The following is a 19,421-nucleotide window of genomic DNA, read 5'->3' as shown; positions in this document are numbered from 1 at the left end:
TTTTTATTTTTTAATTAAATTTGATTGGAGTATAGTTGATTTACAATTTTGTGTTAGTTCCGGGTGTACAGAAAAATGAGTCATTTATATATATCCGTTTCATATTCTTTTCCCATGTAGGTGATTACATAGTATTGAGTAGATTTCCCTATGCTATACAGTGGGCCCTTGTTACTTAACTATTTTCTTTCTGTTCCACTGATGTATATTTCTATTTTTGTGCCAATACCATAGTGTGTCTATCCCAGCCTCCTCATTTATCCCTCCCCCACCATTTCCCCTTGGTAACCATAAGTTTGGTTTTGAAATCTTTGAGTCTGTTTCTGTTTTATGAATAAGTTTTGTATCATTTTTGATTAGATTCTACATATTAGTGATCTCATGATATTTTACTTTCACTGCCTGAGTTATTTCACTTAGTATGATCATTTCTAGGTCCATCCATGTTGCAGCAAATGGCATTATTTCATTCTTTTTTATGGCTGAGTAATATTCCATTGTATACCATATCTTCTCTATCCAATCCTCTGCTGGTGGACATTTGGGTTGCTTCCATGTCGTGCCTATTGTAAACAGTGTTGCAAATGAAAACTGGGGTGTATGTATCTTTTTGAATTATGGTTTTCTTCAGATAGATGCCCAAGAGTAGGTCTGCTAGGTCACATAATAGTTCTATTTTTACTTTTCTAAAGCATCTCCGTGCTGTTCTCCATAGTGATTGCACCAATTTACATTCTCACATATAGTATACAAGGGTTCTCTTTTCTCCACATCCTTTCCAGCATTTACTGTTTGTAGACTTTTTGATGATGGCTATTCTGACTGGTGTGAGGTGATACCTCATAGTTTGGATTTGCATTTCTCTAATAATTAGTGCTGTTGAACATTTTTTCATGTGTTTCTGGCCATAGGTATGTCTTCTCTGGAGATAAGTATATTTAGATCTCCTGACCATTTTTTAATTGGGTTTTTTTATATAAAGCTATATGAAATTTTTGTATGTTTTGGAGATCAATCCCTTCCTTGTTGGTTGCTTCATTTGCAAAGATTTTCTTCCATTCTGTGGGTTGTCTTTTGGGTTTTTTTTTTTATGGTTTCTTTTGCTGTGTGAAAAGCTTTTAAGTTTAACTAGGTTCCATTTGTTTATTTTTATATTCACTCTAGGGGGTGGATCCAACAAGATATTGCTGTGATTTACGTCAAAGAGGGTTCTGCCTATGTTTTCCTCTAAGAGTTTTATAGTATCTGGTCTTACATTTAGGTCTTTAATCCATTTTGAGTTTATTTTTATGTGTGTCCTAACTTCATTCTTTTACATGAAGCTGTCCAGTTTTCCCAGCACCACTTGTTGAAGAGACTGTCTTTTCCATTGTATATTCTTGCCTCCTTTGTCACAGATTAATTGACCATCTGCGAATGGACTTATTTCTGTTCCACTGATCTATATTTCTATTTTTGTGCCAATACCATACTGTTCTTATTCTTGTAACTTTATAATAAAGTCTGAAGTCAGGGAGCCTGATTCCTCCAGCTGTTTTCCTTTCTCAAGATGCTTTGGCTATTCAGGGTCTTTTGTGTTTCCATAGAAATTTTTAAAATTTTTTGTTTTAGTTTCTGCACAGTATTTTTAGATTGAAAAGCCTCTCAGATGTGCTAAGAACAGGGTTAAAATGGCTAGAATTGCATAGCTTCCAAGCAAAAGCTTTAGAACAAGCTCCCTTCTCTTTGTCAACAGATGTCCGGTCCTCCCTGGAGCAGAGGACCTCCAGGGGTCAGCCTAAGCCCATAAAGAGAAGAGGAAACAAATAGCAGATGCTTTCATCCCTTGCTCTGTTCCCAGCCTGTTTTTCCTGACCTTTTGCGTCTTTCTAGGGTGATAAGATACACAAACTACGAGCGAGTTCTCTATGGCCAAGCCATGTGGGGGGTAACTGTGTGTAATTACCATACTGTATGCAAACATAGAGGCTGGTACTCTAGATCTGTCAATAGAATCGTCTAATTGCATCATGGAGGGAAGGAGGCAAGGGGATTTTTCCCTCTTGGAGCGCCTTCAATTTTAAGCTCCTAACAGAAGAGGCTGCTGAAGCCAGAATATGTTTGAAACACGCATTTTGTTAGTAGCAATTGGTTTCAAAGAAACTATCATCCAGTTCATTTGCTGTGTTTTAGACAAGCTATTGTCGTCCTCCCCAAAATGTCTGGGATGTGAATCTAGGACTTGGTTTTAGAAAAGAAGGAAACACCAAGTCCTCAAAAAGAAAAAGCAAGTTTTAACCAACTTGATACCAAGACTAACAGTCTCCTGGATTGTGACACTGCTGTCAAAAGATATGACAGAAGGATGCTTCTCTGAAAGACTTCAGATTAGATCAGGTGACATCCACTTGACCATGGAAGAGAACATCCAGGTAATAAATAAAGTGCAGCAGGTGTTATAATAATTCTCCCCCAACTCCTGCTCCTATAATTTTTGACATTATAAGTCCTGGTTTTTAATATCAATGTTAGTTTCAACCACGTGTAAGCACAAATATAAGAAATACTGCCAATTATAATTGTAAGATGATTGTAAAAATATAAAAAGCATCCAATTTCAGAGATTTTTAAATGGAAGAATCCTGCCTTAGTATAAAAAAAAAAACACTTCAAAAATAATTTATTGTTTACCCTAACATTGGTTTACTTCTTTTCAACTGATTTCTTGGGTTTTGTAACAAGTTAGAGGAACTTTTTCAGCCAGAGGTCACTGTGTCCTGGGACCCAGGTAGAGACGATCCTTGATCAACAGATTACTTATTTTAAAAAATGTGATCATACTTAAGAAATCATCAACTGACAAGGATTAGTCCCACCAAGGTCTTGCCAGATAAGTTGGGCAGGGAAATTTCATGAGGAAAAGACAGGGCCCGGCCTCACCTTTTCACTGCCTGTATCTCCATACTCGCCTTCTTAAGCTCTGCTGTCATTTGGAGCTTGTTTATAGTTTCTTGCGCTGCCCTGAAAAGAAACAGATGTGTTCATTTGTTTTGTATTGGGCTGTGTTCTGAGAAACTGAGAAAAAAAAAAAGAGCGAGGAAAGGAAAAAAGCAATCTGAACAGAATGAAAAGACGAACATTTTAAGCGCGTCTACAGATCTCTGGTCATTTTCTCGAAGGAACTCTTCAAAGGCCATTGCGTCTTCTTGGAGTTTTTTTTCTGCTTTCATGAGCTGCCTTTCCTTCATTGTGGTGTGTTTTTCATACTTTTGAATTGTATTTCTTTTGGTTGACAGAGCAAACTAGGAATATTGAAAACAGAAGTGCATCAAGAACACGTGCCCACCGTTTTAGCATCATCTCGTAACAAAGGGAAAACTTGCTTGTCTGGTCTGGGATGGTTTTGTACTAGAGTAAGGACGTGCCAAATCTTGGGGCTGTGGCCTTTGTTTCAGGAAGGGATTTTATTTTGGGGATCGTTAGAAGGGAGACGAATGCCTTTCACTGTTATAAAGAGACGCAATATTGTTCCTCCCGGAGTTCCCTGGTGGTTCAGCAGTTGTCACTGCTGTGGCTTGGGCAGCTGCTGTGGCTCAGGTTCAAGCCCTGGCCCCGAAACTTATGCATGCCATGGGCACGGCCAAAAAACCAAAAACCCAAATGGTGCCACACATCACAATAGCCATGTGTCCCCTCAAGCTTCATCCCCAAAATATAAAAAAAGAATTGTTCGCCATCCCTCCAAAGAGCAGGTCCACCCGGAGTTATCCAGCTGTCCCTCCCGTGCTTTCTGGGCTTTGGGAAATGGGGCTGCCCCCACCACACAGGCCCTCTGGAAGAAAGTAGCTCAGGAGAACCGGGTTCCAGGGATTCCTCCAAGTCAGCCTGGGGCAGGGGCGGGAGTGCCAGCCTCAAAGTGCCCTGGTGAGAAGTTGTAGTAACTTCTATAGCTGGCCTTGATTTTTTGATGCATAAGAATGCATGTGGGTTTTCGATGCCATGCATGACAAATGATTAACAAAGCCACATACACTATAATATAAGTGAATTAACATATGTAAATGAGATAACTTTAAAGAAACAACTGCCAAAAATTAGATAGGGAGTGTTGCCTGAGATTCAGGTTTGCAGGGGCAGGGCAAGGTATGGGGGGGCAGCTTTGGAAATAGGAAGTCTGAGATGCCTACAGAGCTTCTAAGTAGAGATGTTAAGATGCAAACTCTTGCATTTGGAGTGGATAAGCAATGAGATCCTGCTGTATAGCACAGGGAACTCTATCTAGTCACTGGTGATGGAACAGGATGGAGGAGAATGTGAGAAAAAGAATATATATGTGTATGACTAGGTCATAGTACAAATTGACAGAACACTGTAAACCAACTATAACAGAAAAAATTAAAATCTTAAAAACAAAACAAAACATGGTTATGGTTGTTGAGCCTGGAGTTCAGGAAAGAAAGTCAGGCTAGAGAAGTAAAATTGGAAGCTGCTAACAAGGCAGTGGCATTGAAAGCCTCAGGTCTGGAGGAGGTCGAAGAGGTGCTGGGTGAGCTGTGAGCCCTGGGGTTTTCCAGTAGTGGAAGATCAGGGTGAAGAGGAACAAGAAAATGGTGAAGGAGTGAGCTGCCCGTGTTAGGGAAGAACCAAGACATCGTGGGTCCTGGAAACCAACTGAAGAGTGTTTCAGGAAAGGGAGGGTGATCACATGGGCCAACAACTGCTGGAAGTTAAGCAGAAGGAAGACTGTAAACTGACCACTTGAATTTGGCAATAGCGGTAGTGTTGGTGGAGTAAGGAGAACACAAGCCAGGTCAAGGTGGGTTTGGAAGAGGAGAGAGGAGTTCCTGTTGTGGCGCAGAGGAAACGAATCTGACTAGCATCCCCGAGCACATGGGTTTGATCCCTGGCCTCCCTCAGTGGCTTAAGGATCCAGTGTTGCCGGAGTTCCTGTCGTGGCGCAGTGGTTAACGAATCCGACTAGGAACCATGAGGTTGCGGGTTTGATCCCTGCCCTTGCTCAGTGGGTTAACGATCTGGTGTTGCCGTGTGCTGTGGTGTAGGTTGCAGACGCGGTTCGGATCCACTGTTGCTGTGGCGTAGGCCGGTGGCTGCAGCTCCGATTCAACCCCTAGCCTGGGAACCTCCATATGTCATGGGAGCGGCCCAAGAAATAGCAAAAAGCCAAAAAAAAAAAAAAAAAAAAAAAAGGGATCCAGTGTTGTCCTAAACTGTGGTGTAGGTTGAAGATGCAGCTCTCGTCCCAAGTTGCTGTGGCGGTGGCAGTGGCCGGGAGCTGTAGCTCTGATTTGAACCCTCACCTGGGAACCTGCATATGCTGTGGGTGCAGCCCTAAAAAGCAAGAAAAAAAAAGAAAAGGATAGCTCTTCAAGATAGGAAGGGCACGGCATCTGAAGCATGTAATGGGAAGATAGAATGGGCAGGAAGTCTTCTATTGGACTAGTGGGAGAAAGCAATTATTTTAACTACCTCAAGCAGAAATCTGTCCCTCTGGTCATTAATAAATTCATGGACGGTCCTTTTTGCGTCTGCACCTGTAAAGAAAATTGAAATAGACTTAGGTTTGGTTCATTATCCCTCAAAGATGTTGTATAAAACAAAAGCTATGTCCTAAATTATTGTATACAGTATATAGCTGACTTAAAAAAAATACTATCCCTTGGGATACACTTTTTTCTAACTACTCAGAAATTACTTTCATAATATTAACTACTGTATTTTATGTCCATCATATTCCAGGAGCTTCGTGAGACACTTTAAATGCATAATTTAGCTTAATTCTATTTATAACCCCAGTAAGGTTCTTATTACTAACCCCGTCCTGTATGTGAGGTCCTAAAGCTCAGAGATGTCCAGATGCTTGTCCAAGATCACACGGCTAATGAGCAACAGAAGGGGCATAGGACGCCCTAAGTCTGTGCTAAATAAGACTGAACTGTTTTCAAGCTAATGTTTTGGCTGATCTAGACAGAAAACCGAAATCCTTAGGCAAAATGTGTTTGTGGAGATCACGTGTGTGGCAGGAAAGGAAAAGATGACACCTAGCATTCACGTCTAGCAAGAGGAAAGTGTCGTTTCCTTCCAAGGCTGCTTCCCTGTGGAAAAATTATATATTAAATTTAAATTAAAGGCATGTATATAAAAAATTATACACGCATTTCAACATATAACGTGCACTGCCTGAAAAACCAACAAAATGTAGTATAGAATAAAATCTCTTAATCACAACGTAAACCGAAGTTGAAATAAAAGAGTGTTTCCCAAATAACCAGAGAGGCTGTGCTGCCCCGAGAACCCCCTCTCCCTGGGGCTGTTCTGCCTCCACCTCTTCCTCACGAGGGAGGCTGAGTACATTCCTTGCCCTCTCCCTGCCTCGGTTTGCTCATCTGTATAACGAGGCGACTGATTGCAGTAGATGATAGTACTGTTCCCAAGGTTTCCTGCCTTCTCTGTAAGGAGCTCCCCTCTCCCGCCCTGGGGATAACAGGCTTGACCTCTGCCTCGTCTGGCTCAAGGAATGGGAGTGGAAGGGACTTGTGTTGCTTCCAAGCAGAAGTTTCAAGACCCACATTGGTTCTTCTTCTGCCATAACTGCCATCGCGTAACAGAGCAGGGCCATTCCTCTAGTGCAGGACTCAGTGAAAAGCACCAGATTGAACAGCAAATGAGAAATAAACCTCTGTCCTTAGAAGCCACTGAAATCGAGGCATGGCTTATTACCGTGGTTTATTGTCAGGAATTAGCCTAAGGGGAGCATTGCTGCGACTCTCCACCCCGTGATGGTGATGTGGGAAGGAATGAAGCAACATATTACAAATCACAGGGAAATTTCTTTTTTTATTGCCTTTTTTAAGGGCTGCACCCACAGCATATGGAAGTTCCCAAGCTAGGGGTTATATCAGAGCTACAGCTGCTGGCCTACACCACGGCCACAGCCATGCCAGATCCCAGCCTGGTCTGCGACGTACACCACAGCTCACGGCAACACTGGATCCCTGACCCACTTATCGAGGCCAGGGATCGAACATGCATCCTCATGGATGCTAGTCAGATTCATTTCCACTGTGCCACAACAGGAACTCTGGTTATCTCTTGATAATTGTCAACTATTGTTATTTGGGAAATATAATTGGGGTGAGTAATCACTTAAATTTCCAAGCCAATAATAATAGCAGTGGTGATTGTCCTAATTCTTAGTAAACGGCTCTGTGATGGTGAGTGACAGATGCTAAGCTTTGGCGTCTGATAGGCCTTGGTTTGAATTCTGCATCCCCTTAGGATGTAAGTGGCTCAACCTCATGGAGCCATTTGCATCAGAGGGGAGAGGAGGCAAAAACATTTAACAGTGTTCTGTTGAGAATTAAATAACATAAATGAAGCTAGTTAGCATGTAGGGTTTTTTTTGACCACTTAAAAAATTTTTCTTCGTAGAAATCATCAGCATTCATGAAAGTCGCATAATGAGCCCCACGTACCTCTCACCTGCTAGAACATTATCAACATTTTATCCACCTCGCATCACCTATTGCCGCACCTTGTTTTCCCTCTTGGGATCTATTCCAGCAAATCCAAGCCATAGTCATCATTTCATCCATAAATACTTGCGTGTGTAACTCTATCAGATTAAAAGGTTATAAGACATGGCCACAGTGCCTCTATCAAACAAAAGGAATAATTCCATAGTACTATCTTATACCAATCTGGGTTCTAATTTCCCTAGTTGTCTCAAAACTAACTTTTTAGAACTAAAAAAAAAAAAAAAAAAAAAAAAAAAAAAATTAAAATCTAAACAAAGATCAATTCATTTTGTATGACTCATAAAGTCCGCTTTTTATCTATAACAAACACCGCCTCCTCTCCCCACCCCCCACTACCTTTTTCCAATGCCCTTTTTTTGTTTAAGCGTGAAGGTCAATTCCCCTGTAGAATTTTCCACGTAACAGATCTGGCAGATTGCATCCTCCTGGTGTTATTTAACGTGGACCTCAACCTGCCATGTTTACCCAATTAGATTCACTTTACTTAAACATTTTTTTATGGAAAAAAAGAATGGAAATATTTACTGCATCTTTCCGTGTGGTCACTTATGCTGGATGACTGGAAAATAAGCTCGAAAGAGACCGGGTTTCCGATCTTGGCTATTTTAGCTCTCAGGCGGCTCTTTTGATCAAAGCAGTAGTGACACCAAAGCACCTCATCCCCCTGGGGAGGTAACAGCCCGTCCGAGGGACCCGCGTCTGTGCAGAACTGCAACCGAGAAAACTCACCCAGAGCTGTGGCGCCTTGAGAGCAAGACGGAGGTGAGGCTGCAGGCTGCACGGCAGCGGAAATGGCAGTGGCGCTTCTGTTGAGCAGCCCCTGATGTGGCCGCGGCCGTGACCGCTGCCCATGTCCTGTCTTTGATGGTGATCTGGCGGATTGCCACTGCTGCCCACACGGAAATGGAATAACCCAGCCTCCCCATGTAGGGGCTCATTTTACAAGGTATCACCTGGGCTTGTCTTTGACCAGAATTCAGGCAGGAAATGTAAGAGGGTTGGGGAATGGGAGTTTTTCAACTCCTGCTTGGAAACAGAGTCTGGGGGGACCTCTTTATTTTATATATAAATTTTTGTTTTGTTTTGTTTGTTTTTGCTTTTTAGGGCTGCACCTGCGGCATATGGAGGTTCCCAGGCTAGGGGTCCAATCAGAGCTACAGCTACCTGGACACAGGCACAACAATGCAGGATCTGAGCCGCATCTGCGACCTACAACACAGCTCGCGGCAACGCCGGATCCTTAACTCACTGAGCGAGGCCGGGGATCGAACATGCAACTCATGGTTCCTAGTCAGATTCGTTTCTGCTGCGCCACAACGGGAACTCCGGGACTTCTTTATTTTAAAGGAACACGTCCAAATTGCTTATCTGTCAGGAACAGATAGACAGCCTGTGCTCTGTGGCTGACAGAGTCAGACCTTGGAGAATACCAGATGAATTTACCATTTCCTTTGAAGAGTCTAACAAAGGTCATTTACTCTTTATTCCCCCTCCCCAGTTTTATTGAACAAGACTTGACATACGTGTCATTTAAGCGATCAGTAACCCCTCCATTAACCAGCAGGGGGGCTGAATGGGGTCGTAGGAAAAGCCATGCCCTCTGGTCATCTCAGAACGATGAAGAGTGGTGAGGATTTTTGAAGCAAGCCGCTTTATATAGAACTCTTTCTAAAATGCATTGTGGATAATTTCAAGGGTTCTTTTTTTTTTTTTTTTTTCATTTTAGGACCATACCCACGGCATATGGAGGTTCCCAAGCTAGAGGTCGAATTGGAGCTACAGCTGCCAGCCTACACCACAGCCACAGCAAGCTGCATCTGCAGCCTACACCACAGCTCATGGCAACACTGGATCCTTTGACCCACTGAGTGGGGCCAGGGATTGAACCCACATCCTCATGGGATACTAGTCGGGCTCATTTTGACTGCACCACAACAGGAACACTAATTTCAAGTACTCTTGATGACATAGAGGTCCCCCCTCGACAGAGGTGAACTAGACCTGTGTATACAGCCGCTGGTACTGCCCTGCTGCCCAACACTGGCCTCTTCTGCACACGATCACAGGGCAGACTGTGTACCTCCAAGAGCCGCTACGTAAACCAACACGGCTTCCTTCTTCTACATTAACTGCTGAGGGCAAAGTCCTTTCCTGGGTGGTTTTCTTGTTCTCCTGAGATTTTTTTTCTCTCAGAATTTGGGAAAGTACATGGATTTGGGGAGCCAGAGAAATTTTTTTTTAAGTTACCATAAGACGTCCTGGGCACCTGATGTGTGTTCATCCTACCTTTCTTCCTTTGAATTTTCAATTTAAAAATCTGGACAAGACATGTCTGGAGGAAGATTTGATGACCCCGTCATCCTGGCATTCATCACTTCAACCTCGTTAGCTTCGAACTGTCATCCATCTCATTTAGAGACACATGGTCTGGTAAGAAACCCCCAAGGCCCTCTTTCATAGAGCAATAATTAATGGCTTGTAGTATTTTAACAGGTTGCCTTCAAAGATCATGAAAACAGGTTATGTTCTTTTCAACAACAGGCAAACTGGTTTAATTCTATGAGCTTCCTGATTCTCAATATGTGAGTTCTATGCCACGGACAATCAAGGCTCCTCTTTGAAAAGTTTCTATATGTCTACATCGAGCACTGAGTGTAAGTGGCCAGAGCCACTGCCTCTCACACAGTGTCATTTTGGCAGTGATTTTCTTCCTTAGAACCATGCAAATGAGTAACCGACTATTCCTTGGAAAACATACACTTTTCTTTTTTAAGACAGATCTTCTCCCAACTCTCAACCTCCATTTATAAAAACCCCCCTACCATAGGATGACACAGCATCCTTTGTTTTCTCACTTCCAGAAAAGCCCCCAAACGGACATTAACAATTCATATTCAGAGTTCCCATCGTGGCTCAGAGGTTAATGAATCCAACTAGGAACCATGAGGTTGCGGTTCGATCCCTGGCTTGGCTCAGTGGGTTAAGGATCCGGCATTGCCATGAGCTGTGGTATAGGTTACAAATGCAGCTTGGATCCCATGTTGCTGTGGCTGTGGTGTAGGCCAGCGGCTCCAGCTCTGATTCGACCCCTAGCCTGGGAACCTCCATATGCCACGGGAGTGGCCCTAGAAAAGGCAAAAAGGCAAAAAAGAGAAAGAAAAAAAATCATATTCAAAACGATATTCTTAGACACACAGTAATTTGGACTTACCATCTGTAAATCTGAGAATAAGAGTGGGATCTAGTCCCAGTTTTTCAGTTGAGGTACCAGCTCTGTCGGTGAAGATGGCTATTTGGCCCAGGTGGGAACGACTCTTCATTCGGGATGAAAAAGTAGACTTTTGGTAGACTTTCTTGCTGTGGTTTATAAATTTTTCCTGCCCAAATGAAAAAGTTTAAAAGAATTTCTAAAATAGCAAAATAATGTTGTCTTAAAATAGTGATTCGTATGTAAAAACATCACTTGAAGAAAGCCTTTTTTCTCATTACTAACTCATTAAACAAGCCACTTCAAGCCTGTATGTCCAAAAGATCGTGCCTAGTTTTCAGTTCCTTCTCATTTGAAGATGAGCACAAGATAAGAACATGCAACCTCGACTGGGCTTGGACATCACACACAGGACACTGGGGGGATTGTTTTTCTGCTCTTTGTTCACACTTGTCTTACTCAGAATGCAGGCAACTTGGAAATTCCACTGATTTCAAAGGACTGCTTCTGTGGAGTTGAAAACTTGAGAATAATTGCACTTCTGGAGTAGACGTAAAAAAAAAATCAGGCTTCCCATTTCTTGACTTTTTTCTCAATTTAATTTTGGATGTTTCAAACTATAGAGCACACGCATAAAACCATCACCTCCCAGGATTTCCCACTGTGGCACAGTGGCTTAAGAATCTGACTGCAGTGGCTTGGGTCCCTGCGGAGAGACACAGGTTTAATCCCTGGCCCCGTGCAGTGTGTTAAGTGTATGCATTGCTGCAGCTGCAGCTCAGATTCCATCCCTGGCCCAGGAACTCCTATAAGCCTTGGGTGTGGCCATACAAAACAAATCAAAACAAAAAACAAAACCCCAAAAACCCCCATCACTGCACAGCTCAATCAGTTATTAAGCTTTGTTGATATTAACTTCTTTCTAATTTGTTTTTTTTTTTTTTTAAATGTCCTGTAATCAGTCTTTACTCCTGGGAAAGCAAATCTCCTGAAATCTGAACCACGTGATGGTTACAAGCAGTTAGACAAACTGCAGGGCACAATTGCAGAGCTGGCCTCATCACTGACTTAGCTTCATAACAAACAATTCTAACATGAGAGCTTCTCCAACCTTCTCTCCAGTACACACAGACACACCCTCTTATGTGTATCTGCTTGGCAAATTCTGACCTATTTTCAACAATTCAGCTCTTGTTATGTCCTCAGTAAGGTCTCACACACCCCATCGCAGCCACACTCTCTTCTCACTAACAAATACAAGCATCCCTTTCTCTCTGTTTCTTTGGCTTGCCTCTAGTACCGTATTTCATCAACTTGAGGATGCACTATTATTTTATGCCCTGTCAGTGCTGTATGACCTTCCATCTATGTCACTGAACCCCAACTTCAGAAGTGGGAAAATGTGAGGAAATGTGGGGCTCAGAATCGATGAAATAGGGTCCCCCGGACTTCCTACTGGATTGCAGGGGGGTATCTGTCTTCCCCAGTAGGCAGGCATCGCTAGGTCCCTACCAGAGGCTGGACACCATCCAGAGTGAGTGGTTCACACCATCTCCCAGCACAGTGTGTGCATAGTTCCTGACATAGGACTCCATGTCTTAAGCCAGCAACATGCCTACAAGCGATGGGTAAGAGGTACGTTCCAACATTCATCGGGATTGTGATTTTAACAAAAACTTACCCTCTTCTTTGCTGCCATTTCATTTTCTTTGAAGAGAAAGAGATCTCTGAAAAAGACCTTATATGGACTGTCCTTTTGGACCGACTCATCTTTTACTTTCTCTGTTAAAGAAAAGAAAAGAAAAGAAAGATAGCTGTTATCCCTCCTGTTAACCAGAACAAGACTCCCAGCAGCCGGGGGAAAGTAAGTAGGATGCTTGGTCTCGCGGGAGGAGGATGCAGGCAGCCTTGCCTCCCCAACAAGGCAGGGATGTAGGGGCTGGATCTTGGGGGGCAGGAACCACAGCTCCTCTGTATCCCAGGAGTAAAGGAAGGATCTGCTGCCCTAAACAGACAAGGTGTCTGAACACACAAAACCCAGCAGTAGACAGATGAGGCTGGCGGCTGTTCATTCGTCCCCCATACTCATGGCCCAGGATAGGCAGAGGCCATGGGCCACCCAGGGCCACATCACACATGTGCTCAGGAGCAGAGGGGACCAGAAGGGGCTGCGGGAGGCTTAAGTTTGGGTGTAGCAAGGGGAGGGGGCCCTCTGTTGCCACAGGAGGATGTGATGGACGCGTTGGAAGAATTCCAGGGGCTGGCAGGGAAGTGAAACCCATTCATTGAAGGGCAGTGGAGCGTCGTCCGTCCAGCTACCAGGGGAACTAGCCAGCTGGGGAACTGTCCCCACGGTGGGGTCATATTTGGCAGGTGCAGGACTTAGGGTTAGGCCTTTGGAGCCCTCTGAGGCTGCAGGCTATCAAGGGGGCACCTGACACTGTAGGCCTTATGATCCGTGCGCAGAGACAGCTGGGGGTGGGTCCTGCAGCTGGCCTTGGAGATGGAGTGTGCAAGAGCGTAGGCGACAGGCTTGGCCCAGGAGGGGCAACAGGAGTCAGGGACCCAGAGGAACTTGGAGCTGAGTGGCGCCGTCAGACCCTTGGCCGACACCCTGACCCCACACTCCCAGGCCAGAGCGTGGACGCGGACAGATACGAATGCCTGGCCTCCGTGTGAAGAAGGACGCGGCTAAGGAGAGAAGTGGGGGGCCGTCAAGGAAAGGAGGGGACAGACGTGGAGAGAGGGGAGCTTCGCGTGTCCTTCAGGATGACGAATAACTAATTGTTTTCTGTCTGGAAGACTCGAGCAATCCAGCTAACTAGGACAGTTTGACGATGTGAAGACCTTTCTTTTCAGGATTAAAACGTAGAAGAGGAGTTCCCGTCGTGGCGCAGTGGTTAACGAATCCGACTAGGAACCATGAGGTTGCGGGTTCGGTCCCTGCCCTTGCTCAGTGGGTTAACGATCCGGCGTTGCCGTGAGCTGTGGTGTAGGTTGCAGACGCGGCTCGGATCCCACGTTGCTGTGGCTCTGGTGTAGGCCGGTGGCTGCAGCTCCAATTGGACCCCTAGCCTGGGAACCTCCATATGCCACAGGAGTGGCCCAAGAAATAGCTAAAAAAAAAGACAAAAAAAAAAAAAAAAAGTAGAAGAGAGGCCGCTCAGTGGGGAATTTCTAAACACCTTACATAGAGACCCCACGGCCGATCCTTCCGGGCCGTGGTCTCCTGTCTCCTCCCTGGCAGTCCCCACGGAGACCACCCACTGGGCACGACGTAAGAACTCGCTGCTGATTTCCTCTTTACCTTCAGAGGTCAGGGGTACCGGCAAAAAATTGGATGACATTTGGTCTCCTGGCCCTGTCTGAAGAAAAGGAAACACTTTATTATTTGTTTGTGTGTTTGTTTATAAGCAAACACCTGCAACACATGTTAGTTCCTGGGCCAGAGAGCGAATGTGAGCCTCAGCTGTGACCTCTGATGCAGCTGTGGCAACACTGGATCCTCCAACCCACCACGCTGGGCAGAGCATCAGACCTGCGCCTCTGAAGCAACCCAAGCCGCTGCAGCGGGAGTCTTTTTTTTTTTTGGCTTTTCAGGGCCACATCTGCTGCATATGGAGGTTCCCAGGCTAGGGGTCTAATTGGAGTTACAGCCGCCGGCCTACACCACAGCCACAGCAACACAAGATCCAAGCCGCTTCTGTGACCTACACCACAGCTCACGGCAACGCCGGATCCTCAACCCACTGAGCAAGGCCAGGGATCCAACCAGCAACCTCATGGATGCCAGTCAGATTCGTTTCCACTGAGCCATGATGGGAACTCCTGCAGTTGGATTCTTAACCCGCTGTGCCACAGCGGGAACTCCAGGAAATACATTTTTAAAAAATCTGCGACCATTTCACAAAGTCGCTATATTCACCTGCTAGTGACTCCTAAATCGGCTTTACTGCTTTCCAAACCAGTAATACACAAACTCTTTGATCAGCAATTCCAATTCTAGCAGCTTACCCCAGGGAAATAATCAAATAAGTAAAAAAGTATGTACATTAATGTTTGTTGACACATTATTTCATAAATAGGGAGTTGATTAACGATGCTGTACCCACAAAATGTGCCCTTAAAATGACACTGTGGTCACCATTAGCCTCTGTCCACAATAGGAAAAGGAAAATTCAGAAGAGCAGGGATCGTGTGGGTTAAAAAGTACCTGCGAAATCAGGGAAGTATTTGAAAAGTTGTTCAGTGAATGGGAGCGGTGGGTGTCTCTGGTTTGGGGCGATCCTTCTGCTTTGGATCAGGTTTGGGCATTGGATCAGGTGAGTGAGGAAGTGTCCCCTAAAACTCGGCTATCAAGATAAAAAACATGTCAATGCAATTTTAAAAAATCAGAATTAATGCAGGAAAAAATCCATGATAAACAAAATATCAAAGATCTAAACAGACAGGATCTGCCTCTGTGCTTACAGGACCCTGACGGTGGGTGCCCTGCTTGCCACAACTTTGTCCCCGCCCACGGCTCTTGTCTTTATTTAAAATGTGGATATTTTGTTCATTATGGGGTTTTTTTTTGCATTAATTTTAATTGTTTAATAGTGAATTAAGGAGTTCTTAGAGGGGCTCAGCAGTTAACGAACCCAACTAGTATCCATGGGAACGTGGATTTGATCCCTGGCCTCACTCAGTGGGTTAAGGATCCGGCGTTGCCCTGAGCTGTGGTGTAGGTCGCAGATGTGGCTCGGATCCCACGTTGCTGTGGCTGTGGTGTAGGCTGGTGGCTACAGCTCTGACTGGGCCCCTAGCCTGGGAACCCCTCTATGTGCCACTTGTGTGGCCCTAAAAAGCCAAAAAAAAAAAAAAGGTGAATTAAAACATTGCTTATTTTGATTGCTACGTGTTTGCCTCCCCCTAAATTCTGCACCCAAGGCAAGTTCCTCCCTTGCCTCACACTGACCTGTGTTTGATTTTTATACTTTCTTCCCTATCATTCAAACTTCTTGATGAGCTAATGTAATTTTTTTACAATAAAAAAAAAAACCAGTCATGTTTTTATTTGTGGGAAAAAAAGATATTTAGGAGTTTGTATAAGAAGTTGTGTTCACAGCAGGAACAATAGGGCAAAATACCCTGTTTGGGGCTGCCCATCTAAATTGAAGCCTTCGTCACCTCCAAGAGCCACGTTCAAGAGCTAAGTGTCCCAGGAGCTCTGCAGCCAGTGGTAAGGAACCCAGACTTTGGAGTGGACAAACTTCATTTCTGAATCTTGGTTTGGCTTTGACAGATGTGTGCACAAGTTCATTTAATATTCAAAAACTATTTGTGCCTACTACGTGTCAGGTGCTGTTCCAAAAATTGCGGGAGACAGGGCAAATTTTTTTTTTTTTTTTTTTTTTTTTTGGTCTTTCTGCCATTTCTTGGGCCGCTCCCGCGGCATATGGAGCTTCCCAGGCTAGGGATCGAATCAGAGCCGTAGCTGCCAGCCTACACCATAGTCACAGCAACGCGGGATCTGAGCCGTGTCTGCGACCTACACCACAGCTCATGGCAACACCAGATCGTTAACCCACTGAGCAAGGGCAGGGATTGAACCCGCAACCTCATGGTTCCTAGTCGGATTCGTTAGCCACTGCACCACAAAGGGAACCCCCGGCAAATTTTTTTAAAAGAACAACAACAAAAAGACCAAAAACATTGTTTTCTTGGAGCCTACACTTTAATTAGCATCTCTGAGCTTCAGGTTCTTATGCTCTAAAATGGGATAATAGTTTTATCTCTTAAGCCTTTCCTGAGGATTCAGTCAGATTGTATGTAAACAGCCAAGCCTGTGCCTAGAACACAGGACAAACTCAGTAAGTGGGGGTGGCCATGAGCTGGTCATTACTAATCAGCATGTGATGTTACTTCCAGTGATTATAAAAACAAAGATGAACAAGAAAAAAGAAATTATTTAAAGCTTATAGAAGAGAAAATATTAGTGAAACCCTACAGCTTTGATATTACACGTTTTCAAATTACGGAAGCTTTTTCAGAGGCAACACATTCATTCTGACAGAAGAGAAGAGACGGCTTGGTGAAAAATTGATGACAAGCTGTTGGACTGATGCCTTTGGAATTTGGATGGCCAGTGCTGGAGATTTTCTTAAATTTACACTCTGAACTCATCCCAACCCTTAAGATTCTGCTCACTTCTTTCTTAGCCACATTTTCTGCCCCCTTCAATCCTTCTATTTAAATTCACTCCCTTCCTCATCCCTACGCCCATGCCCTTTATCCTAAAAGTCTGTCCACAACAAACATCTTTAAACATGGGTGCTGACACTTTTTCACTAAAAAAAAAAAAAAAGTTTTTGGGTAATTGATAGCACTTGTAAAGGAAATCGACAGTCCAGAAGTTGTTACACTTCTGTTTTTCCATGTATATTAATCCCCCGATTGATGAATGAGGGTTGGTGATGAACGTAAGGGAGAAGAAGAGAACCAGCTGTTCTTGGGACGGGATGATAAAGTTCCCAAACGAGACCAATACGATGGACCAACTAGGAAGAATAAGTCAAAGCTGGTGAATGTCTTCGTTGTGCAAATAAAAATAGCATGGGAGTTCCCATCGTGGCTCAGTGGTTAACGGATCCAACTAGGAAACATGAGGTTGCGGGTTCGATCCCTGGCCTTGCTCAGTGGGTTGGGGATCCGGCGTTGCTGTGAGCTGTGGTGTGACATGGCTTCAATCACTGGTCCAGAGCAATGGGTTAAGGATCTAGCATTGCCACAGCTGTGGTGTAGGCCATAGCTGCAGCTCACATTTCTGGCCAGGGGACTTCCATATGCCATGAGTGCAGCCAAAAAAATGTACCTGTGAAATAAAAGCGTCTATGTGATGGCAAGCCATCATTTTTAGAGGCAGCATAGACTTGTGATCAAGATCATGGACCCATGGAGTTCCCCTCGTGGCTCAGTGGCTAACGAATCCGACTAGGAACCATGAGGTTGCAGGTTCAATCCCTGGCCTTGCTCAGTGGGTTAAGGATCCGGCGTTGCCATGAGCTGTGGTGTAGGTTGCAGATGTGGCTTGGATCCCGCGTTGCTGTGGCTGTGGTGTAGGCCAGTGGCTATGGCTCCGATTCGACCCCGAGCCTGGGAACCTCCATATGCCGCGAGAGCGGCCCAAGAAATGGCAAAAAGACAAAAAAAAAAAAAAAAGATCATGGACTCATGATGCTCCTTCATCCTCACCCCTCAAGCTCCTCGTCTTTCAGAAGAGATGATAAGACTAGCACCCACCTGGTGGGACTGTTAAGCGTGTTAGCACACGTCCAGCCCTCTGCGAGCATCAGATGCACAGTAAGTGTCCTATGCATATGAGCCCATGAGAAAGTACTCTAAGGAGGGGAGCTACTGGGTGTGTTTGAGGAGACTAGCAGAGCTTGAGCACCGTGAACAAAGGGGAAGGTGATGGCAGAGGCCAAGGAGAGGACCAGGGCCCTGTAGGTCACTTCCTCAACGGAATAAAAATCATTGAATGAATGGTGCCGACTGCTGGCCTGAGAAGAGATTATATGAGAGGCTGAGGGTCCAAGAGAGAGCCCCGTTGCAAGGCTACCGCCCCTGGGAGGCAAGCGCTAATGGGGCCCCTTGGGATAGTAGTGGACGTGTGGAAAAGTGGTCAAATTCTAGAAATATTTAGGACGTAGCAACCACAGGACTGGCAGCTGGTTTGGATGTGTGGTGTGAGATAAGGAGCCTAGAAAATAAAGGATGGTCTTGCCATCACTGAAGATAGAGAAGGCTTTGGGGGAAGGGGAAGCTGGAAGGAGCCAAGGTTCTGTTTGGAACATGACAAGTTTGCGGTACCTATTAGCCACCGAAGAGGACCTGGGTGTAAAATACAGTGTTCTTTCAAGTGAATATCATGCTGGTGCTTTAATTAATTCTTGCATATTACGCAACTACCTGTGGTCACTAGGCTATATAAAAACGGAGTCAGGTCCTTTGAGGTGTGTCACCATGAGTGGCACTGTGAAAGACCCTGGCCTCTGGGGACAGATGAGTTTGAATCCTGCCTCTGCCTCTTCTCAGCTCCTGCTCTTAGAAAGAGCTACCCCCCCTTAACTCAGTGAACCTGAGCTCCTGCTTCTATCAAGTATGGATACTCATCCTTTTCTTACAGCCTTGCTGCAGTTTCCAAGCACAATTTAAAGACACAAAGTACCTACTCGTGATAGGCTGAGAGGGAAATCATTGCTTATGCTTTCTTCAAAGTAAATAACCAGATCTGTCCTCTTACTGGTCCACTCATCTTGTGAACAACCGCAGCACTTGTATAGTGTAGGAGGCATCTGACAGCCAGCTTTCATAAGAAACGGTGAATTAGGAGTTCCCGTCGTGGCGCAGTGGTTAACGAATCCGACTAGGAACCATGAGGTTGCGGGTTCGGTCCCTGCCCTTGCTCAGTGGGTTAACGATCCGGCGTTGCCGTGAGCTGTGGTGTAGGTTGCAGACGTGGCTCGGATCCTGCGTTGCTGTGGCTCTGGCGTAGGCCGGTGGCTACAGCTCCGATTCAACCCCTAGCCTGGGAACCTCCATATGCCTCGGGAGCGGCCCAAGAAATAGCAACAACAACAACAACAAAAGACAAAAAGACAAAAAAAAAAAAAAAAAAAGAAACGGTGAATTAGAGT

The 19,421-nt window shown here is 44.8% G+C and overlaps 2 protein-coding genes across 24 annotated transcripts in view; one reads left to right on the top strand and one right to left on the bottom strand.

Moving 5' to 3' along the window:
- Nucleotides 1-19,421, top strand: part of AMDHD1 (amidohydrolase domain containing 1) — a 42,270-nt gene that overhangs the window by 1,939 nt on the left and 20,910 nt on the right. The window lies entirely within an intron of this gene.
- CCDC38 (coiled-coil domain containing 38) overlaps nt 1-19,421 on the bottom strand; it is a 47,025-nt gene that overhangs the window by 24,152 nt on the left and 3,452 nt on the right. For 6 of the 23 annotated variants that reach the window (XM_084957544.1, XM_021092738.2, XM_021092737.2 and 3 more), the window contains exons 2-7: nt 14,051-14,108; nt 12,425-12,525; nt 10,747-10,912; nt 5,467-5,531; nt 3,118-3,281; nt 2,920-3,000 (exon numbers count right to left, since the gene is read on the bottom strand). In XM_084957544.1, coding sequence (XP_084813670.1) covers nt 2,920-3,000; nt 3,118-3,281; nt 5,467-5,531; nt 10,747-10,912; nt 12,425-12,525; nt 14,051-14,108 — 635 coding nt within the window. Of the gene's footprint in view, nt 1-2,919; nt 3,001-3,117; nt 3,282-5,466; nt 5,532-5,812; nt 6,093-8,264; nt 8,470-10,746; nt 10,913-12,424; nt 12,526-14,050; nt 14,109-14,956; nt 15,096-19,421 lie in introns of those variants that run through there. The other 17 variants (XM_084957565.1, XM_084957562.1, XM_084957563.1 and 14 more) reach the window with 9 other exon arrangements.

Source organism: Sus scrofa, chromosome 5 (genome assembly GCF_054392235.1).
Source record: "Sus scrofa isolate SSC_HxYL_T2T_F1_AM1 chromosome 5, Sscrofa_HxYL_maternal_Yorkshire_Landrace_v2.0, whole genome shotgun sequence".
In the NCBI taxonomy this organism is placed as follows: Eukaryota; Metazoa; Chordata; class Mammalia; order Artiodactyla; family Suidae; genus Sus; species Sus scrofa.
Note: the sequence above shows the minus strand (reverse complement) of the source record. Positions and strands in the feature narration are given on the sequence as shown.